This window comes from Helianthus annuus, chromosome 12 (assembly GCF_002127325.2).
Source record: "Helianthus annuus cultivar XRQ/B chromosome 12, HanXRQr2.0-SUNRISE, whole genome shotgun sequence".
Lineage (NCBI taxonomy): Eukaryota > Viridiplantae > Streptophyta > Magnoliopsida > Asterales > Asteraceae > Helianthus > Helianthus annuus.
In genome coordinates, this window is record NC_035444.2 from 15,669,405 (window position 1) to 15,697,192 (window position 27,788).

A 27,788-nucleotide genomic window follows, 5' to 3' on the forward strand; every position below is an offset into this window, starting at 1 on the left:
ATCACAACAAACTAGCAATTAGCAAAAACATAATCGCATTTAGATTTTAGCATTAAGCGAGCAACGATCATGGATTATTGGGCTAATATCATGGACATTTAGGCAAAATTGCATAATGAAAGATGGATTTGGGCTGGTGGGCTATTACCTAAGCTAACAATGATTTGGGCTGGGTGGGCTATTATATGGACCTGAGCTACCAAACAAGACTAAGAGGCAAAGAACACACACACACATATATATATATAACTAGTAAATTTCCCCGCGCGTTGCAGCGGGTTCGAAATGTAAAATAACTCGAATTTGTACCATCTAATGAAAACGTATTATATTTGACCCGACTTATTTCTGAACAAAAGTTACATCAAAAACGTAGACAAACAAAGAAACGTACATAAGAATAAGCACGAAAACGTATTATATTTGATCCGATTTACTTGCGAAAGAAATTTACATTGAAATGTTAATCAGTTCTAACTTATACCGACAAGAACATAAAAATAAGTACGTAAAAAAATAATTGTTTTATGTTAAAAATGGTACGCCGTGTTGCGGCAGCATAGAAACGTAAAGTAACTCGAATTTTTACCATCTAATGAAAACGTATTATATTTGACCCGACTTATTTTAAAACAAAATTTATGTTAAAATGTAAACCAACTAAAAAGGAAAAAAAAAAACACAGAACGTATTATATTTGAGCCTACCCATTTTTAAAAAAGATTACAATGAATTTATACCGAACTAGAAGAGTTCAACTGTTCAAGTTAACTTCAAATGACAATATGAAATGTATAATCAACTTTTTTTATACATTGTAAGTTGTTATATAAATGAAATAAAAATGTCCTTCTCCCCTTTAGTTGGTGAAGTCTCACTCTTTGAAAAAAGGGGTACATACACATATGCATGTGTGTATATATGCACATACAAACACACCACATGTGAGTTTAAGAGAGCAAAACTTAACCCTTGTTTGAAAAGGAAATGGAAATGAAGGGCTTTTTGAAGTTTGTACTTGTATTGGTGATGGGTATGGTATTGGTGAGCGTGTGTAGCGGTGATGTAGATTCATTTAGGGACTGCTATGCTAAATGCTTCATTTTTTGCATGATTGAACCCAACCAAACTCTATGCACTTGCACCACTCAATGCCTCAAAGAATGCATCTTTCCATCTCTTCCTGGAACCATGGCGGCTATTGATCATCCGCATACACAAAACCTTGGTTATTGCAAGCTTGGTTGTGCCACTTCTCTATGTTCTAACATCAGCAAAGCACACGATCCTGGTATGCACACATACATTATGCATACATACATTCGAATACACTAATTATTGTTAACATTTTTCTTTTTGTATAGATGGAAAGAATGTGGAGAGCTGTGTTGGGTCATGTACAAACAAGTGCACCATGAGTTACACATCTTCATCACCTTAGCTGTCAAAAAGTACACAACACTTGTTACAATTGATTTCTTGTTTCGGATTGAAATGTATTGTTATAAATTGTTGTATTTTTATGTGTCACATATCGTTGTATAAGTCATTGTCGTCATGTTGTTTTGAATCCGGAGATGCAAATTTAAGAGTTTTGAAACGTGTTGTCTTGATCACTTTGAATTCCATCATGAAGTTAATCCTTTGGTTGGGTTAATGTGAGGATATGTGTCATTTGAAAAGAAACTGAGAAGAAAAAGAAGAAACAATATAATAGTAGAAGAATAAATAGTTTATAACTTCCATTAATTATTTTCTGTCATTGTGTAGGCAAAAATACTTTATACTACACATCTAAAAATATATCTTACACATATCGAAATTTATCATACATCTTATCCTACACATATCAAAATTCGCATTCACCGTATATCAGGTTGCCTTAGAAGATTATATTTTAAAATAAGTTACAAGTTTAATCGGTTAACTAATTTAGAGGAATATAATAAATTGATTAAAAAAATAACATTAAATATACGTATTAAATTACAAAAATTTTCTTTTCATTTGAAGTCTTTATTGAAGTTTTTAGTAGTTATTTAGGCCATAGGGTGTGGCTTAGCGCCACCCTGCCACCTAGACAACTATAGCGCCCCAGGGCGCCATCAGCCACCCCCCGACCACCATGGAGGGGGCGTTATCCACCCTCCGCTAGCACGCTAACGCCAGAAATGGCTTTGAAGGTGAGGCCCATTATTTTCAACCAATCAAATCTCTTCTCTTTAATTTTTTTTTTTGTATTTTGTTTAATAGGGGGTTTTAAAGGGGCTTTAAACAATTGCATGCAAGTTAAAGGAAGGGGCTTTAAAACCCACTATGTGACGCGGCATTGACGTGAGGCTGAGGTGGCGTGACAAAGCCCCTAGGGGTTTTATACCACACCCTGTAGCCTTATAAAGTTGGATGGAATAATATTATATTATTATTGTATATTGTCGTTACTTGACCCGTGAACTGCTTCTTGTGAATGACACAATTTGACAGCATGTGATTGACTCAATAATCCACAAAACGCACGGGCATGGTTTCTGTAGGAAATCATTTTCTTTTTCCTTTTTCCAAACCACAAACTCAACTAACATAATAAAATTATAGTTATAATAAACACGATTGTAAATGGGTAAAGCCAACTCGAGCTCAGACTCAACTATGCTCAACCAAGTACGAGTTCGAATAGGTAGTTTAATAGGCCTTCTTACACGTAGATGTTGGCTCGAGCTTGACTTCGAGAAAGACTAGCATTTATGTATACTTAGCCAAGTAAGAGTTTGAATAGATGGTTCAACCACAAAGATCGAGCACCAAATCTATTATAGTTGAAGCTTATTTGGTTATGCTCTATTGCTTGTTAATTATTGGTTTGAAGTTAAAAAGGTTATATAAACTTATTTTATAAATATTATTTAAAAGTTAAAAGTAGCCAATGAAACCATCATACAAAGCTATTTTGGGAGAACTGGACCAATCTCAAGTATTATCAAATAGTATAAAAATCTAAGCAATTACAACAATCAACGCTTGATGTACAAGACCCAAACATTATTACAAATAGAAATTCAGCTAAAGGCAAGGCAGAAGCCTGAGTGAAAACTGAAAACACCATGACAATGTGATAAATCGTCGCCTCCCACATCTATAAGCAGCAGCCATTATAAAATGTCTTATAAATCACAGTAAAAATCGCCTCAAAAAGAATATTCATAAAACACTTTTAAAGAGAGGTAACTAATTCACTCGCTACTGAACTCAAGTCTGTATTATATGTTCTCGATAACAAAATTCGGTGGGCCCTACAAAATTACACCATGTTCATATCAGACAGTCGATCATCCTGCGTTCGCCCCGTCTCTCAATACCTGCAAACGAGCGCTTCAGTGAGAAGTCGTGAATAAGAAGAATATTTACTGTTGCTGGTAACATGAGCAGAAAGGCTGAATAACCAAACCATAACCGAACCAACTGAGAAAGTGATGGTCGTTATACATGTTTACGTAATCAGATCAATATATATTTCTTTATTTATACTATAAAGATTAAAATGCCAGTTTCGTCCCTGAGGTTTGGCCAGTTTTGCGACTTTCGTCCAAAGGTTTGTTTTTCCGCATCTTGATACAAAAGTTTTGAAATCTTGCCATTTTCATCCGGCTCGTTAACTCCATTTTTTTCTGTTTAGTCGGAGGTATTTTCGTCTCTTTTGTTAACTTAAAGGGCAATTCGGTATTTTAAATACTTGTACATAATGCTAAATGCTTGGGAAAACGGAGAAAAAGACGAATTTACCCCTGACTTAAAGGAGAAAAATGGATGGGGTTAACAAGACAGATGAAAATGGCAAAATTTCAAACCTTTTCCAAATACCGAAAAATAAACCTTTGGACGAAAGTCGCAAACCTGGCCAAACCTCAGGGATGAAAATGGTATTTTACTCTACTATAAAATATATACACATTTATCATACATACAAATATATTTGCTCATACCTCACTCTTCATCATCCTCGTTGCCATTAACAAGAACAGCACCATCTGTAGAATCGTTATCCATTGCAACAACTTCTTGACTTTCGTTTTCAGTCACTTGTTGACCGTCAACAAATTCCTCCTCGTCTCCATTCTGTTCCGCACCCTGTGCCAGAAAGTTGACGAAAACAATGTAAAAACTAAAGCTTAAAGAAATCAAATATAAGATGTATTAAATATAAAAAAAAATGTACTTCATGATCCAACTCTCCATTTTCCAATGTTTCCTCGTCTTCCAATTGCATGTTTCTGAATTTCTCCACTAGGGTGATATGCGGTCTATCAATACAGTTCACATACTCTTCTGCTGGAGGGTAACTATCCCTGCAGAAAAAAAATTGGAGTAATGTTATTGTCATCATGACATCATGCATCAGTTTGGTTTTTAAAAGCGTGAGATGTTTAGGTCCCAAAAGCCGACGCCAGATCTTCATGTGTGTGAGGCGTTGCTCTATATACAACCAAATAAGCTTTATGTACAACCAAATACGCTTTATGTACAACCAAATAAGCTTTATCTCCCTCAACTCTTGTACATATCAGCATTGTACAGACCCCAATGTTAACCAACTTTGACCCAAATGCGCATGAAGCACCGCCTTAAGACCATGTGTTTTCTAGATTGCCTCGATCTTCAGTCATGCGTTTTTTTTTTCTAAAACCAAATGCATCAGATTTTATGCAGTTAATATCGGTGATATTAGGTTATGGGTCCCCATTTAAAATATCGGTACCGATATTATCGGCGATATTGACCAATATTCGACCAATATATCTCTGATTTTCCAGATATCAGTACCTTTCTTCTTAGTTCTACCATTCGTCTTTCTTCTTATTGGTGCTATTAGTATTTTAAGTTTTAACTGTTAACTGTTAGTGTTAAATATTAGTGTTTTAAGTCTTAATTTGTTACTGGTAGGAGAGTATACTGAATTGTTAGTGTTAAATTGCCATATATATATAAATTCTGCATGATATTTAAATTACCGATATCCCACCACGATAACCTATATTTCAAATATAGGTCCTTGACCGATATCCGGTTTTTTTACCGCATTAACTGCATAGATCAGTTTCTTGAAAATCATATGAAAAAGGACAGCAAATGAAACCTTGTCTCCGCAGCCTTTGCCGCAACCTCAAGTGCAATTTGCCAGTCTTCGAACATATTCGGGTACTCTTCAGGATCTGCTAAAGATTCTGCAGCTTTCTGGTTAACCTGCACTTAATCGGTTTGATTATCATTGTAACGATATAGTTTTCTTAATCAAGTTTAAACTTCAACTCTATTTACCTTGTTAAGGTCTTTTCTCCAAAGGGCAACAATTTCAGAAACCTTGCCGGGAAGATAAGACCGTGCCATTAGAGCAGCTTCAGGTATCCGGTTACTGCAAGGGTAGTTAATTTCAGAAACCGAATATTAGGGTTTTGACTTCGTATGGATTTGGATTGATTTATGAAATAGGATAAATGATTAATTAACCTGTCAATTAACAGCTGCAGGCAGTCTTCTAATTTACCCAACATAAACAAACAAGCAAATGCCACGTTGTTCTTTCCGTTTTCTTTTGCAAGTGATGCAAGTTTTGCTATTTCTTCTGCATCTCCTAAAGAAGAATAAAGGAGCAATAGACCGCTCAAATCGTTTGCATGCTTCAGACAATCCTCTGCCATTTCCAACTGCAATGAGCCGAATATTGTTAATTATGATTCCAATATACGTGTACTGATGTACATATAGAATTTAGAATGAGAATTAGAATTATAGAAAATATAAACAAACAAGCAAATACCATTCCGGCAGACATGGCTAATTCACCCAATTGCTTCCATTTCGACTCGCTTTCTGCTACTAACGCAATATCCTGTATGCATATTATAGTACCATTCAGATAATAGAAGTTTTGTAATCAATTCTAGTCATCTACTATGTATTTTATATATATATATATATATATAGGGGAAGGTTCAAATGAAAACCACTAGTTATTGTGAAAACTCGAAAACTAATTAAAAAAAGCCAAAAAAACATACAAAAAAAATTTTTTTTTAATTTTTTTTTTGCAATCAAAATTTCGCAGGTTTTTTAATATAAAAAAAAATTTGTGTAGTGCACATGTGTAATACTTTTTTTTTTGAAAAAAAGTTTTTTTTATATATAAAAACTAGCGATTTTTATAAAAAAAATTGAAAAAAAAAAATTTGTGTGTTTTTTAGGCTTTTTTTAGTTAGTTTTCGAGTTTTCACAATAAAAGTGGTTTTCATTTGAACCATCCCCTATATATATATATATATATATATATATATATATATATATATATATATAACATTTGTTTTTTTTTGTCTCTTATTTCTTGTCTTTTTTTGTTTGTTTTTTTTATTTTCTACCGTCAACATTCAGCATTGTCAGTTACACAGTTACACCCCTTAGCTTTATAAAAACTTGGTAAAATATCATTTTGATCCCCCCTCGAGTTTTACGTGCTTATTTTTATGTCAGTGGGTCAAATATAATACGTTTTCATGCTTACTTTATGTATGTTTTCGGTTGGTCTACGTGATGTCGTCATGTCATATATAATACGTTTTCACTAAGCGGTATATAAGTTCGAGTTACTTTACGTTTCAACGCCGCCACAACGCGCGGTACCATTCTTTAATTTATTATAAAAAAGAATTTGACAAAAAGCGTCCAAAGGACTATTACCTTTGCAATCTCAAGTTTACCGAGCTGAATGGCCAGCTCAAATCTATAGTCAGGATCTGTAGCAACTTCCATGGCCTCTTCAACCATGCCGCGTGATTCCAGAAAACGTGCAACACTATAAAAGCAACATTAAGACGAAATAATTATACAATTTGATGAAGACAGAAGAGGATACTTGAACTCTTACCTGTTATGATGCTCCTTTGGAATAGAGGGTAAAACTCCATTAGCCCGTTCTATGTCTCCACGCATCACAAGGGTCTTATACTCGATTAAGGTGAGAAGCAAAGTGTATCCAATGACACTAAAATGTTAATCCAAAAAAAAATATCAGCAGCGATACTAAGAACAGTTTTTAATACTTTTTATCTACGTTAACAGTGTAAGACCAACTCACTTGAATTCTTTGTCAATGAGATAAACTCTGCTCTGATTAGCTAGATATCCTAGAAGATACATAGGCCGATCCAAATGAAACATGGTGGTTACCTGTAAACAGATGTGATATCAATTACCAATCTATAATGTTAGTCAAACGGTCAAACCATGCAAATACAAATGTTCTGATTTGATACCTCGCCACCAACACAGTAGTTGAGTCTCCATGAAGCATTAGTGTATATGAAACAGTCACCGACCCACAATCCAGTTCTAACTCTTTCATCTACTTCATACAGAATTTCGAACGAATCTTCAACACCTTGCTCGTCTACAGGTCTTCCACTATCCAGATGTGCTGACACTACATCGCGCTGCAACATGACGATATTTATTAATATTATGTTAATCACATTTTTGCACAAACATATACAGAGATGAAAAATAAAAGAGTAAAGTACACGGGTGGTCCCTGTAGTTTACTAAAATTTTGGATTTGGTCCCTAGCTTTCCAAAAGTATACGGATGGTCCCTGTGGTTTTGCACTTTGTAACGCATTGGTCCCCAACCAACAAAATTTTGGATTTGGACCAAATACGTTACAAAAAGCAAACCACAGGGACCATCCATGTACTTATGGAAAAGGTTGGGGACTAAATGCGTTACAAAGTGCAAACCACAAAAGCCATCTGTGTACATTTAGAAAGCTAGGGATCAAATCTGAAATTTTGGTAAACCGCAGGGACCATCCGTGTACTTTACTCAAAATAAAAGTAGATGTATATATAGTAGGATTAAAGTAAGCATCTGTAGATAAGGGTCTTACATTGTATTTTAGCACATAGAATGATGAATCGCTGGAAATTGCCACCAAATCACCGCTATCTGCCCAGTATAGGTTCTAAAAATGAAGAAAAATGAAAAGAAGCTAAATGGTTACAAAAGTGGTAATACAGTGACATTCAAGCCAAAAAAGATAAGGTTCGTGGTTCGTAATTCTATACTTTGACATTAACATCAATCCGCTGAATCAATCTGCACTCAGCCCAATCATAAAAGCATATAAAATCATTTGAGCACATCGCTAATAAAGATCCACCATATATGCGCTCAGCTGAAAATGTTGGTCGGATACTCTTCTTTTCCTGATTAACACAAAAAAATGGTATAATGTCACAACATGGTTATATATATTCAACAACGAGGGCATATTGGTCACTGATAAAAATATTACCTGGAAAGATTTATTGAAAATCTTGACTTTAGATGTGCTCTCCCTAACAGCATATTCACCATCTGTGGACCAGACGAATTCCAATGCAGACCCGAAGGATCTATTTCTCCATGCTAAAGCTGTATATATGATGTATTCACCGTCACCACAGACAACAACGAACCGCCCATTTGGGTTGTGCTTTAAGCTCTGAACAGAAGGGCAAGGAAAACAAACGCATAATCAACATTGTGACAAAGCAACAACTTACAAATTATTATCATGTATTAATTTTAATGAATCATTCATGTTTGGTATGTTCTTTGACCAAAAGAAAATAGCCCTCCGATATGATGTATACATGAGAGTTCAATCATGACCATAACTTACCGTTAAATGTGGTGAGAGGAGTGAATCAACCGCGTTGGATATATGGTCAAAATGGGTTCAGGTTGAAACTTTCAACCGGTCATTTATTTTTACAGGTTAATTTCGGTCGACCCGTAAACACTTCTTATCCAATTTTTATTTCTCAGTGAATAACTAATGCCCTAATCATGATAATATAAAAATTTACTACAATAATTATCTATGAATCCCATAGTTATCGATAGCGAAAAGTGACAAATTGCGACAAGATACCTACATGCTACGTAGTGAAAGCGACGAAATGGTGCTCGCTATTTCGTGTTTAGCGGTAAGGTAGTTAAAAAATCAAGAAATAAAAAAAATAGCTATTTATAATTTTTATATATGTATATAATGTTAATTTTAAACTTTTTATGTAAAAATTTTCAAGCGACCAAATGTAAACTAGTAAAAAATAGAGGGGGTTAAATGTTAAAATACACAAACTAATTTTATACTTTTTAAGTTTTATATGCATATTTTTACAATTGTAGGGACTAAATGTAAACTAGTGAAAGATGGAGGGGTCAAATGTTAAAATCCATAAAGTTGTATAACCCTAAAAGGCTAAAACGCAAGAAACGCAGCCACTCTCCATCTTCTTCTGGTTTCCAGCAGGTTTCCGGCAGAAATTGCAGCACCGGAGCCGGAATTCATCGTCAGAATCCCGCTATAATCACTTCACGAGTTCACGCTATGAAGTCGCTAATTAATAGATTGTGAGATGTGGGCAACATGGTATGAAGGCTCGAATGCTCGATAGCAAACGCTATCTTCGCTATCGAAAACTATGAAATATCCTAAATCTCTAAATAAAACGATTTAGGATGTTGTATGCCTTTAAACTCATCAACCCATTCATAAAGAAATAGGTTGGAATTTCCACCTCTACTTACCATGTATCTGATGCATCATCTCTTTCTTTTGTTTGAACTTCTAAACTTTAACGAAAGCTATATAATAAAACAAGCATAACTTACTTGTGGGTACATATCACACGTTCCCAACTCTTTGACTGCTAAAGGCAACCTCTCTCCATCGGAAACCTGAGAAGCAAAGAGAGCCATAAATTCGATTTCACAAAGAACCAAGAAAGAAACGTTTTTTTTTTAACTTTTGTAGGACAATCAAAGCCAAACCTCATAATCAGCCCCCACGCTCTTGATGTTAACAGTCTGAATTTCATTATGTTTAGACCATATAACTTTTCCACTATTATCCATACTAACGACAGGTTCCTCACGACCAATTTTCACCATTATGGTCCCTTCATCATATCCGATGACGACCCTGTACAGTAGAACAAGATATTAAAATGAGTTGGTTATGAACTTTATGATAAAAAGAGTAAAATGTCATTTTTGTCCCTGACTACTGAGGTTTGACCAATTTTGCGACTTTCGTCCAAAGGTTTGTTTTTCCGCATCTGGATCCAAAAGGTTTGAAATCTTGCCATTTTCATCCGCTCGTTAACTCCATCCATTTTTATTTGTTAAGTCAGTGGTATTTCCGTCCTTTTTGTTAACTTAAAGGGGAATTCGGTCTTTTTCACTTTATGTAAAAAGACTTATTGCCCCTGAAAAAGACCGAATTGCCCTTTAAGTTAACAAAAGGACTTAACGAATAAAAATGGATGGAGTTAACGAGCCGGATGAAAATGGCAAAGATTTCAAACCTTTTGGATCCTGATGCGAAAAAACAAACCTTTGGACGAAAGTCACAAAACTGGCCAAACCTCAGGGACAATAAGTCATTTGCCTCTAAAAAAGAAATACAGCAGAATATCCACCAAGTAAACAGACCAGCCTTGAATGATTACAAGAATGAAAAAAAAGAACCAATAAACATATGAGCATGAACGAAGACAAACCTACGACTTTAAACGAAACAATACAGCTTCTAAAACACACAAAATATATAAATGAATAACAACTTACCTGCGTGAACCTTTCATGTATCCAACAGCCCAGACCCTTTCAAGTCCGTAATTAAGAGTGTTCTCTAATCTGCACCGGAAAACAAGAAAAGCTGAGCTATAATAAAACAGCCAGCAAACTAAGATTAACTAACAACGTACCTATACGTGGTTGAATGCCATATGCGTACAGTACCGTCCTCAGAACCTGTGATAATAATCGGTAGCTCAGGATGAAAGCATACAGCAGAAACATTGTGTGTGTGACCTTCTAACGTCTGGACACAAGCTTTGGTTTGATAATCCCACACCTGTTTCAACATTTATAAAAATACATAAGATTCGGTTGTCAATAGAACACAACGATTAAGAGTACACAATGATTATAGACAATTAGACACGAACCTTAGCAGTGTGATCATCTGATCCAGTGATTAGATAAGGTTTATCCCCACCGGTGAAATAATCCACACAATTCACTCCTTTGAGATGAGCGTCAAGTGTGAAGTTGGGATCAGGTGATCCAAGATTCCAAATCTAGAATAGAAAAGATGAAGGATCATAAACATATATTACAACATCTAAGGTTGATTAGGCCTGTAAATGAACCGAACGAACACAAACAGAAGCATGTTCATGTTTGTTCATTTAACTATAACCGAACACGAACATATAATCGAACACATTATTCGTTCATGTTCGTTTATTAAGAAAATGGGCATGTTCGTGTTCGTTTATGTTTGTTCGTTTAAAACCTAAACGAATACTTCATGAACATAAACGAACATAATTTAACAAACAATAAACAACACAAATGAACATAATTTACTAAACATGAACGAACATAAAGTAATTTTTTTATATAAACTAGTGATTAATTACGATATCTTCCACTAGAAAACACATTTTTATTACTAGAAAGCCCAATTACGAATTAGTTATATTAATATAAGTAGTTAGAAAGTTCCTTTTATGTTTAATATTTAAATAAATATAACTACTTATGTATTTAAAATTTTAAACTGAAACGAACATAAACGAACACACATAAACAAATGTAAATAAACGAACATAAATGAACACAAATGAACGAACATAAACAGACGTTCACAAACATAAATGAACCAACAAAACGTGTGTTCATGTTCGTTCATTTAATTAAATGAACAAAAAAAATGTGTCAGTGTTCGTTCGTTTATTAAATAAACAAACTTCCCGCATAACAAGTTCATGAACGTCCAGTTTGTTTACAGGCCTAAGGTTGATAGATATTAGATACCATAATCATTCTAAAAATTACCTTTATAGTACGATCAAGCGATGCACTTGCGAAAGTGTTGGTATCTTTAGGGTTGATTGTCACTTGCATCACATAATGCGAATGACCCTCAAAAATTTGAGTACAAAACCAGCTCTTCTCCCAATCCCAAAGCTTTATAAGCATGTCATCAGATGATGACAATACATACGGGAGCGTAGGGTGCACAGCTACACACCTGATATAATCAGTATGTGCCTCAAATACTTTGACTTTATCCATTGTATTGTAATTGTACACGCGGATAAACATGTCATCTGCACCAGCAACGACCCATTGTTTGCGTGCTATAAACTTTGCTGATCGGACTGCATTTTAATCACGTAATCACCAAATATTAGATCCAAGTTTCCATCAAGGTTCCATAATTCGTGAGAATACATATTAGAGAGCTGAAATACCAATCACGAACCTGGTAGCTCAGTAACTTCAAAGGATTTCGCCACAGTCTACAATAAAAAAAAAGACCAATATAAGGCTGGCGTCAGACAATTTTATTGAAGTTTCTATCGTAAGGAAATGACGATAAGAAATTGCCAAACTGATGTGGACCATTCACATAACTCAACAGATAACGTAGCAAACAGTCAACGTTGAAAACTATGGTTTCTCGATAACCAACTTCCATTTACAAACTTGTATAGCTTACTCAGAAAACGGATGATTTACATTGAAACATCCATGGGGCCACCAATTTTATTCAAAAAATATAAGATAGACAATTAATAAGGATGTGGAATGTAGATAAACATGTGCTTGAATCATACAGCATTTGCTGGTTATATTCGTAGTTGAACAACGAACTTAGTCAGTTACAAAGAGAAACAATTTAGCTTATGCTTTCATTGTAGTCGGTCAGTCGGATACTAGCTACTTCCACTACCATACTAGCCACATAGATTGTGTTCAATAAAAAAACGCTATATGAATTCTGTCCTTTATACATTCGGTATGCTTATGTTTTCCACCAAAAGTTTAAATAGTATTTTTCCAAAACCTTCAGTTAGCTAAGCCTCACTTGGTGACATAACCAACATATTAGATGTCTTTCCCTATAAGTCTAGTTAAATAAGCTACACTACAGATCTAAACCTCAACAATCTATACCAGGCTATAAATTTAGATCCATATACAACGGGTGAAAAATCATTCCAATTGCAACACAATGAGAACATTTTGAGCCAAGAACTCCGTGTTCCTCAATTGTATCCAGCCGAAATTATAATCAATACGAAAAGAAAACAGCATAGGAAAAAACATGAGGATGTATTTGCTTTAAATGTAACTACATTATAACAACATATCAGAGTCCGTACCTTAATATAAACTAGAGGCGAGTAGGTGACTACTACTTTAAATAATTCAAAATAGTTTCATACCTGTGCCTGGTAATCCCATATGTTGACTGTCCCTGAATACAAACTTGTGAGGATCCTGTAAAAACACAAAAGTACCGACGTCCATCATAAACTTATAAACAAACGTAAAATGTCCCGGGAGGATCATTAATCCACTTTTGTATTCATTAAATCTTTATCAATAAAAAACAAACATATAACAACTTGATCTCCAATTTACACCCCCCCCCCACCCTTACCATTGAGGCTCATTCTTATCTAAACCAATGCAGCATGTAACCTACAACCGTTATCGACCAATGCCAGCCAATTTCATATCAATAACTCACCAATACACATACTACTAAAACAAATACAGATCATTACCATGGTTCGGTCGGATGCAAGTCAACCGACTTTACTCTTTCCGATCTCTGAGCAAGCTTCCTCTGCCACAAACAAAAACCAAAACATCTCATCATCATCATCATCAACTTAACATCTTACAACAAACATTTAATTAAATCAAGATCACTATTCACTAACAGTACCTTAATATCGAGTCTGAGAGGCTGCACCGGAGCAAAAACCACAACAAAATCCACAAATTTCAGTCAGTAAACACACTCAAATCAAAATTCAACATTAAAACAGCAATTAAACGATTAGAAATGCAAATAAAGAATGATCAAATGTGAATTCATCAAGGATTGAAACCGGATCTAAGATACAACACCGAAAAGAAACGTAAATAAACATGTAGTAAGTAGAGATTGAAAGCTCACCATAGTAGAAGAATGAAATTAGGGGTGTGAAACCCTAGGATTGGAGTAAGAGATCTAAGGATTTGAGATCGGGTGTAAGTAAGATTAAGAGAACCCCTGCCTGCCTGTGATTCGAGGGTGGGGTGGGGTTTGAAGCTGTAGAGAAATGGGAATTACTACTTATGGCGTCAGCTCTGGTTTGAACCACCGTCGGTAGATTAGAGTGTGGTAGATCTGTGATTTCCTACGGTTCAGATGAAACTTCCATTTTTTGTTTATTGTTTGGATCTTTGGGATACTACTTTATTTGTTCTTTGTTTCATACTAGTTGGTGCCCGCCCGTGTTGCGGGGCGATGACCGAATAATGAACGAGTGTTAGTCAGTTCATTGACACGGAAAACAATTAAATTGAGTCAACCAATTAAAATAAAACACTTTTATAGTTTTGATAAAAAAAAAAAACTAAAACAATGGCAATATTGTAATTTTTAACTGAGGGAAAGTTGTATTTTTTGACTGGGGGTAAAATCGTAATTTGACAAAAGCTAAAGTAATGGCAGTACTGTATATTTGTACCTTGGGAAAAATTGTAAATTTTCACAGGGGCAAATGCGTAATTTTTAACTTGGGGTAACAACGTAATATAAATTTGAACTAAGGGCACAATCATAATTTTAAGCTTGAGGCAAAAGCACAATTTTATTTTGAACCGAGTGAAAAATCGTAATTTTGAGCTGCGGGCAAAAACATAATTTTATTTAAACTGGGGAAAAACGTAATTTTGAATTGAGGGCGAAATCACAATTTTTAAACAGGGAAAAATCACATTTTTGAACAGAGGGAAAATCGAAATTTTTAAGTGGGGGCAAAAACAAAATTTTATTTTGAACTGGGGCGAAAAGGTAATTCTGAGCTTAGGGCAAAACCACAATTTTATTTTGAATGAAGGGAAAATCGTAATTTTGAGCTGGGGACAAAAGCGTAATTTTATTTTGAGCTGGGGGCAAAACCGTAATTTTAGAGAGGGACAAAAACGTGATTTTATAATGGATATAAAATAATAAACTGGTTGGTCCAATGGAAGAGTGCCAGACAAAGTCGTAATTTTGAATTGAGTGCAAGAGCGTAATTTTGAGATGAGGACAAAAAGCGTAATTTTATTTTGAGCTAGGGGTAAAAACGTAATTTTATTTTGACCTGGGGCAAAAACGTAATTTTATTTTGACCTGGGGACGAAAACGTAATTTTAAAATGATTTTTTTTTAATATAATTAGCATTTTTTTTCATTTCAATTATCAGGGCAAATTACATAAGGATAGCAGGTAGACGAGCAACAAACTGCGCCGCCATCCCTTTCTGAATAGAAAACCCCAATCTACTAAAAACAAGCCCCGCCCCTGAGGGGTCGAAAAGTTGCTATGGACCACACGCTGCACTCTAGACAAGAACCGAACTGCCTCCGGCGCCAAGGAGCCGGACGTGTCAAACGCCAGGGGGACAAAGGCATGCTGATTATCCTCACAAGCTTTCGCGTGCTTTTCCACCTTCTTTGACTCTGTTTTCAGTACCGCTTGCCCCGCCACAAACCCATTTTCCCGGAACCGGGCTAGTGGGGATACACCTGTGAGATCGACACAAGCATGTTCCCACCCTCCCAACCAAAAACTAGCACGTCAGCTGGGCGTAGGGTGGATCTCCCCTCCGACGGGTCTGTAAGAAAATTAACCGGTGCCTCTTTCTTTGCCGAGATCCCTGCTCGTCTGAGAATATCCATTAACGCGTCTCGCACAAAGTCATGGCGATACTTAAACCCCGGCAACTCTCTACAGTGTAACGCATGCTCCCCGTATTTATCCAGGCATGCTTTACGGCAGACTGGGCAAGTTTCATCATTCGGGAACATGGGGATCATCAAACGGTACTTAAGGAATGATCGGTACTCCACCGCTGACATACGTTGACCCAAACCTTCAATGGGAATAACAGTTAAAATGAATATAAAACAATAAACGTGTTGGTCCAATGGGGGAGTGGCAGGCAGCTGCCTGGCACTATTCCCCAATTTGGTTTTTGTATGTATAGGAACTAGGTGATGCCCCGCCCGCATTGCAGGGCGATGGTCGAATAATCTCAACCAATTAAAAAAAACAGTACTATAGTTTTGCTAGAAAGAAATAGTAAAAAGAGTGTTAGACGGCTTTTTAACACGATTTTTAGATGGGGCAAAGTCATATTTTTATTTTTATTTGGGGAAAAATCAATTTTTTTTCCCGAGGGTAAAATCCTAATTTTTAGCTTGGGGAAAACCATTTTTTTTATTTTGCAATGGGGGCAAAAACGTAATTTTGAATTGGGGGTGATATCGTAATTTTGCACCGAGTGGAAGTTCATAAGTTTTAGATGTGGGCAAAAGCATAAATTTATTTTGAACTGGGGCCAAATACGTAATTTTAAACAATGGACAAAGCCGTAATTTTAAAGTATGTATAAAATAATAAACTGGTGTAAAATCTTAATTTTGAACCGGGGGGAAAAACAATTTTTTTTTGAGCTGGGGCGAAAACGTTATTTTCGCTGAGGGTAAAAGCGTACATTTTTTACCGAGGGCGAGCAAAAGCGTATTTTTTAACAGAGGGCAAAATCGTAGATTTAAGCCGGGAGGAAAAGTATATATTTAATTTGGAGCTGGAGCAATATCGTAATTTTAAGCAGGGGATAAAATCGTAATTTGACGCGACTTATAAATAACTATTTTATGAAAAAAAAAATTAAACATGGCCGCCACTTTTGGCCAACCATGTGATTTCCCTATTCCCTTACGTCATCAATCTTGTGATTGTATGTATGGATAACTAGGTTTAGGACCGGCCGGCGTTGCGAGACGGTAAATCGAATATTTCTCGGTTTGATAACATATATGTATGTATTTCGGATACTTTTACATAACACTCATAACACAATCTCAATGAAAAATATATCGAGATGTAGATAAAAATACGGTCGTACGACTTTTTTACACACGTTATGTTCGTGACTATAACATCATTATACATGGATAAAAAAGAGTGATGTTCTGGATTTGAAGTCGTAAAATAATGCTGTAAAAATAATTCAGACAACGGTATAAAGTCGTAAAATTAAGACATTAACGTGGTTATGCTTAGTTAGACCCTAATTGCGTAAAAAGTTAATATAATTATTATTATTGTTATAAAAACCAAACACTTGTATTGTTATAAATAATATAGTCTAGCTAAAAAAATTTCTTTGATGTAACTCATATCTTTTTTTCAGTTTATTAAAATTCAACTAAAGAAATTAATTATTTTTAAATTACGTAGATAATCATTAAATGAAGAAGTTTGGGAGTATCAACTTCTTTTTTTTTTTTATAGCAAGGGGCTGTTTGTTTACCTCTTAATGAGACTTTTAATGGTTCAGACATCTTACTAATTCAGCACTTAATGGTTCAGACTGTTTGTTTCAAGAGCAGATGTCTAAATGGTTCAGACATTTGCCTCTGAATGGTTAAGATTTATACAGAGTCTGAATGGTTAAGACCTCTAATCTGAATTGGTCAGACATTTGTCTCTGAACGGTTAAGCATTATACAGGCTCTTAATGGTTCAGACCTCTTACTGGTTCAGCACCTCTTACTGGTGCAGCACTTAACCATTCAGATGTTGCCAAACAGCCCTAAACTGTCAAAAGGATCCTGAGGTTTGGTCAATTTTATCACTTTATTCCAAAACTAAAACCTTTTTTAATTTAGGTCCTTGTGTTTCAATTTTGTTGCCATTTGCAAGCAAAGGCAAAACCTGATCGGATTTTTCATATAACATCCAGTTTTTTGTCTTTTTCATCCCTTTTAATGAATGGCAAAATGGTCAGATTTTTTTAATTTATTATAATAAAACGCTAAAAGACTATTTTGCCCTTCATTTAAAGGGAGAAAAAAAGACAAAAAGAAAACTGAATGTTAACTGAAAAATCTGATCGAATTTTGATTTTGGATGAAAATGGCAACAAAATTGAAACAACTGAGACCCAGATTCAAAAGGTTTGAATTTTGACAGTTTACTCTTTTCTTAGTTCAATTTCAGTCGTTTTGATATGAACTCATTCACCGAGAAAACATACGGACACAATTTAAACAATACAAACTAAAAGAAATAAAAAAGAAAGGCAAATAACTTAATAATCAGTGGCTGCATTGAGAAGAGTAAATAGATAATATTCAATCTGGTTGATAATATTTTGAAGTCCGGATACATTCATATTCCACCTTCTCTTTCACTCATATACAACCTCTTTTATCTCTCTCTTACTCTCCCAGATTCTCTTTATTATACCCCTTTTTAACTTTGTGTTTCATTGTTTAGGTAGAAGGCAACTGTCCCCCCAACGTTTGCTCAGGCCATCGATCACCTCCCACCGTATCATCTCTGTTTTCTCATCTCCACCCACCGCTACACCACCACTGTTGCCACCACCACCGCCATGGCTTCCCACCGTCGCCACCATCATGACCACTATTTCTCTCCATGTCAACACCGTCGGAAAATCCCTATGTTAATACTGCCACAGAACCCTTAGAATTACCGCCGCTTCGCGAGGGAAAGCCAATTTCTTTGCATAATTTTAGCTCATTCGTCATCTGAAATATAAATGTTGGTTTTGTAAAAGTCGGTGGCGTTGGAGCCGCGGTGGTGTTTGTGGCGGCCGGACGGTTTCAAAAAAGAATGCAATCTGAAGAGAGTGACACGTCGTTTGAAAAAAAAAAAGAAAAAAAAAGGCCAATAGCCAGTTGCCACGCAGCTGGCTGGCACTGTTAATGTTATTTGGTAAATGTTATAGATATAATATTTTACAAAATGTAAACATGGTTGTAAAACAAGGGAGTACTTCTTGAGTAATCGTTGTAAGGCAGATTGTTTATACGACTTTTTTCAACTCCGCCTAATTGTAATCAATCAAAGGTGGTCAACCTCGACCAGAATTGGATCTAGTAAGTTAACACGAACCGAGTTTAACTTTTAAAGTAAAATAAATAGCAAATTACTTTTTGAGTCCATGTGTTTTACTGGTTTTAACCACTTAAGTTGAAAATCAAAAAGTTTAACGCCCAGATTCCCTAACCGTTCATTTTATAACGTTTTGAATCCCTGTGTTTTAGTGGCTTTAACCACTTTAGTTCAAAATCAAAAGTACAAGTGTTAAAAAGTTGGATTCGAAATGTTATAAAAATGAGTGGGTAGGGAATCAGAGCGTTAAACTTTTTTTTATTTTGGGCGAAAGTGGTTAAAACCACTAAAACATATGGACTCAAAAGGTAATTTACTCTAAAATAAAATATAATTCATATGTTTATCATACTAAAGAATTAATATCACTTTCAAAGGAATGAATATCAATTTTCAAAATACTTTACTATTTGAACATGTATTTTTTTATGTATACGGATATATACATATTTTGTTATAAATATTAGTAAATTTATAATATTTAACATATGTTTATTTCCCGAAAACTAATTTCTTCATAATTTAACAAGTCCGAGTATTCCTTGAGTACTCTCCGCCTAGGCCAAGTACTCTCAACTCCCTAGTTGACCTGCCAGGGAGCGCCTAGCGACATTTGCAACCATGCATGTAAATAGTGCTTCATGTTTTGGATATCTTTTAAGCTTTGGAAAAAAAATACGTGTTTAACATGGCTATTGGGTACCACACAACACAACGCGAGTGTTTGGTTGTGTGTTATATCGGACTATTATAGGGATCTTTCGGTAAGCAAGTAACCAGGGTCTATAAAACAAACCTGATTTAAGTTTTTTATTTTTGTTTCCACTTCACCTTTAGGCTTACTTTTACAATTTTACTCATTGGTCCATTGATGGTTGCGAGCGACGATTGTTCATAAACAAGATAAACGAGGTCAAATCTAAAATAGATCAGCGTCGACTAGATCTTGGCAGAGAAGATCCCTTGCGAGTGGAAAAGAGATGGGTGGAAGATATAGAGCAAGGTGTACTTTATAAAGCATCTTGTAGGTCGTGATGAATAGCGATGTAACATACGCTATTGAGAGAGGGAGTAGGTGTCGAGAAAGACCAGAAAACAATGGGGATTTGGCGATAAGTTATATTTGTAGTGTTTATCTTACTTAAAATTGGAAGGGGCAACATCATTCGAAAAGTTTTCAGAACGACACCTTGCTTGCAAATGTAAATAGGAGATTAAAACAATGAAGACTTGGCTTTAAGTTATATTTGTAGTATTTATCCTACTTAAAATTTTAGATAGTTATTTATATATGATTTCTTTTTCTTTTTTGCTACTTTAAAGCAGTTGTAAGTGTTATTTTACTGTTTATATTTTCAAAAGTTCTAGATTGAATTGGCATCAACCTGTTTTATGATCCACCCAACCAGTGAATCAGTAAAACAATCGATTCAAAGACTCAACAACTTGTAAGAGCACACGTCCAGTACGTTGAAGCATGGTAACACAGTTATTCACACTAAGTGACATCAAAAATGATGGTTAAGTAGATGTGAGAGAAAGTCAGTCCATATCAACGAAGCATGTTAACTAAAAACGGAGAAGACCAAGCAAGGCTAGGATTCGGCCCACTTTTCAATTATTGTAAGAGTAAATTACAAAAATCGTCCTTGATGTTTACACCAGATTACAAACTATGTCATTCTTTTTAAAAAGTACAAAAAACGTACTCGATGTTCGCAAACTTCTGCATGTTTTATCCTTTAGCCCTAATTGAGTTAGATTTTATGGTTAAGATTGACCTAGTATACCCGTTTGAGATCAAATTAGACTTTTTACCATTTATTAATATAAACAATTTTATAAAATAAACATATAAAAACATATTCCTTTTTATTTCAAAAAATACATTCGGATCTTTCTCTTCTTCCTTTCTCTCACACACCCATCACCCACTACCACCTATACACCACCGCCATTTTCATGGTCATATCTCTATTGCCATCATCAATAAGTTGTTTCCATATCTCCAATAACAAAATTATTTTGAAATCTCATATATACAAAACGCTCTTAATATATAACTCACTACAGCATTCTCATATATGAAATCTCACCGTGACCCTAACCCCCAATTTTGTTCTCAGATCTTTTTGTTGATAGATCTAGTTGTTTTTTATATATCTGAATTTTGTGAAGAAGATGAGGACCACTACCGACACAGCCTTTGTCGCTCACCACTGCTCTTCGTTCGTCGTCCGCAATTTTGTTCTCAAATATATTTTTTGAAAATAAGTTACAAATTTAATTTAGTTAGCTATTAAAAAAGAAGACTATCAATTAAAGATCTATCTAAGTTTATCAATATATACTACTAATTTTAAAAGAAAAAAGTTAAATGAAGTAAAATAAAGGATTCTTATTGGTTGAATTTTTTTATTCTTAAAAAAATTTATTCTCATTTGAAGCATCTACTTACAAAGATTCAAACTAACATCATTTTATTGCGGCAAAGACTGTAACACTATACCTTTAAGTCATATCTTATTTTTGTTTCACTTTTACGTATCGTGGCTTTACTCATGTTACTTTTTGTTAAATGTATTTTACATCTGATTGTAATATGTTTTATATAAACCATATCATATTGTATTTTTTTCACAATAAAAAGCTATCTTTATTTATTTTATTAAAAACAGATATGTAAACCATGTTGAAAACATATTTTATTAAAAATGGACATGTAAACCATGTTGAAAACATTATTTTTTAAGATCGTTTTCTGGTGAAGGGTCAAATGTGTGGGTGGTGATTATTTTATCACACTTGAAATGCTTGCTTGACCAAGGCATCTAATTGTTGTTTGATCTATCAAGTGTTAGTTTAAGAAAGATAACACGTTATTATGTGGGGAGTATTCGTATATGGTTTGGACCGTTGTGCCACAGGGTGTAGGATCGGTTTTCGACTCCGTAACGATTGCGTATCGACACGTGTGACGTGCGAAATCCGTACACGTGCGTGGATCGAACACGAGAACGTACTAAATCCGTGATTCTATTGATGATATGAAAAGATTACAAGCACCGTGAATCACCTCTTGCACTTTCTCTCTTTCTAACTCTCTCTCTAGCTCCAAAGCTCTCCAAGTCTCCAAATGTGCAAAAGCCCTTAAAGGTAACCCTAACTCCTCTATTTATAGGCAAAGGGTTATAAGGGAATTCCCCTTATTTACAATAATGCCACATTGCCTTTAATATCTAAATATTACAATATAAGGCTAGTGTTCTTCAGAAACTGGTACGAACTGGATTGACGGGGGCGATAGGCATTACTGCACTAACACAAGGAATTTATGACAGTTCATGCGTGATAGCTAGACTATTTGTTGCGGTCTGCTATTGGTTCAGAGTCTCCTTTATCAATAATGTGTGCCGCGACATCATGTGGTTAACATGGTGTGCTTGGTAAAAGTGTCAACACATCATGCCCGCAACACTACGTTCTTAATTTACTATTTTGTCGTGGTCGTACATTCAAGGGCTTATGATCTAAAGAAGAGTATTTCTGGATTGGTGTTTTGATTTTACATAAGTCCTTGTCTAGATCAGCTACAAACTCTTAACAGTAAATAATTTGTATATTATTGTAAACTAATTCATGTACGTATTATTTGTATTTAGGTAGTCAATAGTTCTAGAAGGTCAATATTGTTCCAACTACTCCACCTTATTCTCCTATTCTTGTTGTACAGATGTATTTAAATATTCTGATGGTCAATGAATAAAATACAATTTCCTTTTGCAATTCTATTCACTCCATATGGTAATCAGAGCCTAAATCAATCTCTCACGAGAACTCGATCCATCTCCATCACAGCCTTCTTCTTTTATTTCTTTTCTCTTTTTCCACAGTCAATATCACCCATGGCTCCTCAACCAATTGTTCAACTCACTGCTTCAAACCACTTTCCAATCAAACTCACATCCAACAACTTTCCATCATGGCGCAAACAGGTTCACTCAACCCTTATTGGTCTTGAACTCGACCACCACATCGTCGGTCAATCCGCTCCGCCGGCCAAAAATTTGGTCACCGGTGATGTCACCAAACCGAACCCGGAATATCTCCGGTGGTTCCGCCAGGACCAGATGATCATCAGCGCTCTTCTCTGCAGCTGTTCTGATCAAATCATGCCTCTGATATCCTCTGCTGCGACAGCCCGCCAAGCATGGGATGCTCTCAACTCCAGTTATGCAAACAATTCTCGCTCACGTATCGTCTCCCTCAAGTCACGCCTTGCTAAAAACCCCAAAGGGTCTCGCTCTATCACAGAATTTTTACATGATATGAAGTCTATCTCTGATGACCTGGCTCTTGCTCAAAGTCCAGTTGAAGAAGAGGATCTCGTGGTTCATTGCATGAATCAATTGGGTGAAGAATACGCCACTTTTGTTGCCGCACTCAAATCCCGTGACACCACAATCACCTTCCCTGATCTATTTGACAAACTTTTAGATCATGAACGCATTTTAAAAGAAACAAACCCTGAACCCAACGCCAGCTATCTCGTTCCTACAATCGTTCCTCTACCGACAACAGATTCAACCGATCCAATCAGCCTGCCTACCCACCTACCGGTCGCACCTACAGGTCCTCTCGATCAGCCTCTCACTCACCTCATCCCAACCGAAACCAATCCTTCTGTCAGTTCTGCAACATACCGGGACATGAAACTAGGGACTGTCGCAAACTTGGACGGTTCCTCCGGGAGAACAATGTTACCGCACCTGATAATTCGTCGCCAAACGCTCCAGTTGTTAATGTAACATCACCGCAACCAGCTGCTATGCCTCCGACTTGGATGTGGGACACCGGAGCATCTTCTAACACCGCACCAAATCAGCACTCCATGCCCGTTCTTTCCGAATACGGAGGCCCGGATGAGATTGTCCTTGGAAATGGTAAAACACTTCCTATTACACATATTGGTCACACCACAATTCCCACCAAATCACGCACACTTTACTTGAATGATGATTTAATTGTACCTCATTTACGAAATCATCTTATCTCCGTTGCTAAAATGTGTCGAACTAATCATGTTTCCGTTGAATTTTTCCCTTATCATTTTTTGGTCAAGGATCTACGCACGGGGGCGCCTTTCATGCGGGGAGTGAACGTCAACGATGTTTACTACGGACCAATCGCTTCATCTCCTCAGATAAATGCAACCAGAACAGGATCTTTACTTGCGTGGCATCACACTCTTGGACATCCCTCGTTCCAAGTTTTCAAGTCTTTAATTGCTAAATTAGGACTTCATTGTAATAAAATGTCACATGATTCTTTTCATTGTAAATCCTGTTCATTGAATAAAAGTCATAAACTTCCATTTGGTCCAAACTCTTTTGTTGCTTCAAAACCATTAGAACTTGTTTACTCGGATGTTTGGGGACCGGTTCAAACCTCACTTGATGGGTATAAATACTATGTTATCTTTGTTGATTTTTTTTCTAAATATGTATGGTTATACCCACTAAAACGCAAATCGGAAGTGTCTACACTTTTCCCTCAATTCAAATCGCTAGTGGAAAAGTTTTTTAAAACATCTCTCATCGCGTTATTCACCGACAATGGTGGGGAATATGTCGCCCTTTCATCATATCTTGCTTCACAAGGCATCTCTCACTATACCACCCCGCCTCATACGCCCGAGCAAAATGGGGTAGCCGAGCGTCGACACCGTCATGTCGTTGAAACAGGCCTTGCGCTACTTCATCATGCCCACTTACCCACTCATTTTTGGCCCCATGCTTTCCAAACTGCCACCTATTTAATAAACCGCCTTCCAACCTCCATTCTACACAACACGACACCCTTCAACATTTTATTCAACACTAACCCCACATATTCTAAATTGCAACCTTTTGGTTGCCTTTGTTATCCGTGGCTCCGACCTTACACCACATCCAAGCTCCAACCTCGTTCCAAGGCATGTGTTTTTCTTGGCTACTCTACCTCGAAATCTGCTTATAAGTGTCTTGACCCGGCTACCAACCGGCTTTATCACTCACGTCACGTGCAGTTTATTCAACACATTTTTCCTTTCAAGGAATCACACTCCCATCCTACTGTCATGTCCTTTGATTCCTTTCTACCCTCACAAAAGCCACCATCTACTTTCCCACATGCTGTATCCTCATGTGACCCCACCCCACCACCTCAACCAAACTCTATCACTCCTATTATTCCACCACCTTTTCTCTCTCCCTCCACAAACACATCGACATCAGCTTCAAACTTTCCTACTACACCCATTCCACCACCTTTACTCTCTCCTCCCCCTTCCCACTCGACATTCCCTACTCCCCCTACACCACCCTCATCAACTTTCTCACCATCCATCATCTCACCAGAACAGTCCTCACATGCACTGCCTTCCACTGTTGCCCACTCCTCTCGCCCAACTCGCCAATCTAAGCCCAACCCAAAATATTTTAATCCCAATTTCATAAACTCTACCACCTTACATCCTTTGTCTCCATCTATCGAACCGACGACATACACTCAAGCAATGAAGGATCCCGAATGGCGACGTGCCATGGATCTCGAGTTTAATGCTCTTCTTCAAAACCACACGTGGGATCTTGTTCCCCATACCACTCAACAACCCATCGGTTGCAAATGGGTTTTTCGGATTAAACGAAAACCCGATGGCGCCGTTGACAAGTACAAAGCTCGTCTTGTCGCCAAAGGATTCCACCAACAATATGGCAAGGACTACTTCGACACCTTTAGCCCGGTTACAAAACCGATTACTATTCGCACCGTCCTTTCCATTGCCCTATCTCAACAATGGTCCTTACGCGAACTAGACGTCAACAACGCCTTTCTTCATGGTACCCTTCATGAAGATGTGTACATGGTCCAACCACCTGGTTTCACTAACTCTCAATTTCCGAGTCATATTTGCAAGCTTCGAAAACCGCTTTACGGACTAAAGCAAGCACCACGGGCCTGGTACAATGAGTTAGCTTCCTTTCTACTTGATTTTGGCTTCAAGAAATCCCTCTCGGATGCCTCCCTCTTCATCTTTCATCATAACCATGTCATTTGCTACTTTCTCGTCTATGTCGATGATATCATTGTTACGGGAAATAATGATTGTTTTCTAAACAACTTCATTCGAGCCTTGGGTACCCGATTCTCGATTAAGGATCTCGGCTCCTTACACAACTTCTTAGGAGTAGAGGTTATCCAAACCCCCAATGGTCTCTTTCTTTCTCAACATCGGCATATTCAAGACATTCTCACCACCTTCAAAATGGATGGTGCTAAGGATGTTCTCACTCCTCTTAGTGTTTCAGACACTCTCTCCTCCAATGACTCTTCACCATCCGCTGATCCGACCCAATACCGCCAACTTGTAGGTACTTTACAATATCTAGCCTTTACACGTCCGGACATATCCTTTGCTGTAAATAAACTCTCCCAATTTATGCACAATCCGCGCCAATCTCACTGGCAATCTCTAAAACGGGTTCTTCGGCACTTGAAAGGAACGGTGCACCATGGGTTATTCCTAAACAGAAATCATCGCTAGATCTACGGGCTTTTTCGGACTCAGATTGGGGTGGGATCAATGATGGGGGTCGCTCTACAACGGCTTATTTGCTTTATCTTGGGTCTAATATAATATCTTGGAGGTCATCTCGCCAGAAATCTGTCTCGCGCTCCTCTACGGAAGCGGAATACAAAGCTGTTGCTAATGCTGCTGCCGAGGTTTCATGGGTTAAGAATCTACTTTGTGAACTTGGTTTTAAGAACATCAAAACACCAACACTATTCTGTGATAACACGGGAGCAACATATTTGTGTTCGAACCCGGTATACCACTCTCGCATGAAACATATTGCTTTGGACTATCATTTTGTTCGTGAACAGGTTAATGCTGGCACACTACGCGTCTTACATGTGAGCTCCAAAGATCAGCTGACTGATGCTCTGACGAAACCGCTTCCACGATCAACTTTCTTACATATCCGTTCCAAGATAGGAGTATCCAATAGATCCTCCATCTTGCGGGGGCGTCTTAACAGTAAATAATTTGTATATTATTGTAAACTAATTCATGTACGTATTATTTGTATTTAGGTAGTCAATAGTTCTAGAAGGTCAATATTGTTCCAACTACTTCACCTTATTCTCCTATTCTTGTTGTACAGATGTATTTAAATATTCTGATGGTCAATGAATAAAATACAATTTCCTTTTGCAATTCTATTCACTCCATACAAACTTGAGTCTGAGTTTTGTAGAAACGTAAGTTTGGTGCATGAGATCTAGAACTATAGAAGGGTTTAAGTTCTCTCGGTTGAAACTCTGGATAGGGATGTAGTTTGTAGGTCTTTCGAAGCCTGCGCTCTTAAGGGAGGTGACGCATCTAAAGCAAAAGCGTGTGTTGAAGTGTGTAGTTGGTTTGTTACCTTGATATTTTTTTTAAGTTTTCATCAAGTCAATTGTATACATATGTTGAAGGCGTCTTGCATTCTTTCAGTTTCATATTGATCTCTTTTTATCATTTCAATAAATTTCAATTTGCAGACAAAACTTTGCATAGAAATATCAACAAATTGATAAACTAATATGTAATAACATAAGTTGAAGAAACCAATCGATAAGCAACTAGTATTAAATCACGCAAATTAGCTTTGAAAAAAT

General features: G+C 36.5%; 2 protein-coding genes across 2 annotated transcripts; one reads left to right on the forward strand and one right to left on the reverse strand.

The window, feature by feature from the left end:
* Positions 1–876: 876 nt before the first annotated feature.
* Positions 877–1,616, forward strand: LOC110906165 (thionin-like protein 2). Its single transcript, XM_022151415.2, has 2 exons — positions 877–1,291; positions 1,365–1,616. The coding sequence occupies exons 1-2, from the start codon at positions 988–990 to the stop codon at positions 1,439–1,441; spliced, it is 381 nt and encodes a 126-aa protein (XP_022007107.1). The 5' UTR covers positions 877–987; the 3' UTR covers positions 1,442–1,616.
* Positions 1,617–2,965: 1,349 nt separating this feature from the next.
* On the reverse strand, positions 2,966–14,336 carry LOC110904575 (coatomer subunit beta'-2). Its single transcript, XM_022150418.2, has 25 exons — positions 14,081–14,336; positions 13,847–13,867; positions 13,683–13,744; positions 13,338–13,392; positions 12,371–12,407; positions 11,941–12,266; positions 11,046–11,177; positions 10,803–10,951; positions 10,663–10,731; positions 9,865–10,015; positions 9,706–9,771; positions 8,339–8,527; positions 8,109–8,249; positions 7,931–8,005; positions 7,302–7,478; positions 7,124–7,215; positions 6,914–7,030; positions 6,727–6,841; positions 5,813–5,884; positions 5,503–5,699; positions 5,314–5,407; positions 5,132–5,238; positions 4,214–4,343; positions 3,981–4,125; positions 2,966–3,356 (listed from the first exon to the last, which is right to left on the reverse strand). Exons 1-24 carry the CDS (start codon positions 14,081–14,083, stop codon positions 3,982–3,984), a joined length of 2,721 nt encoding a protein of 906 aa, XP_022006110.1. The 5' UTR covers positions 14,084–14,336; the 3' UTR covers positions 2,966–3,356; position 3,981.
* Positions 14,337–27,788: the final 13,452 nt, after the last annotated feature.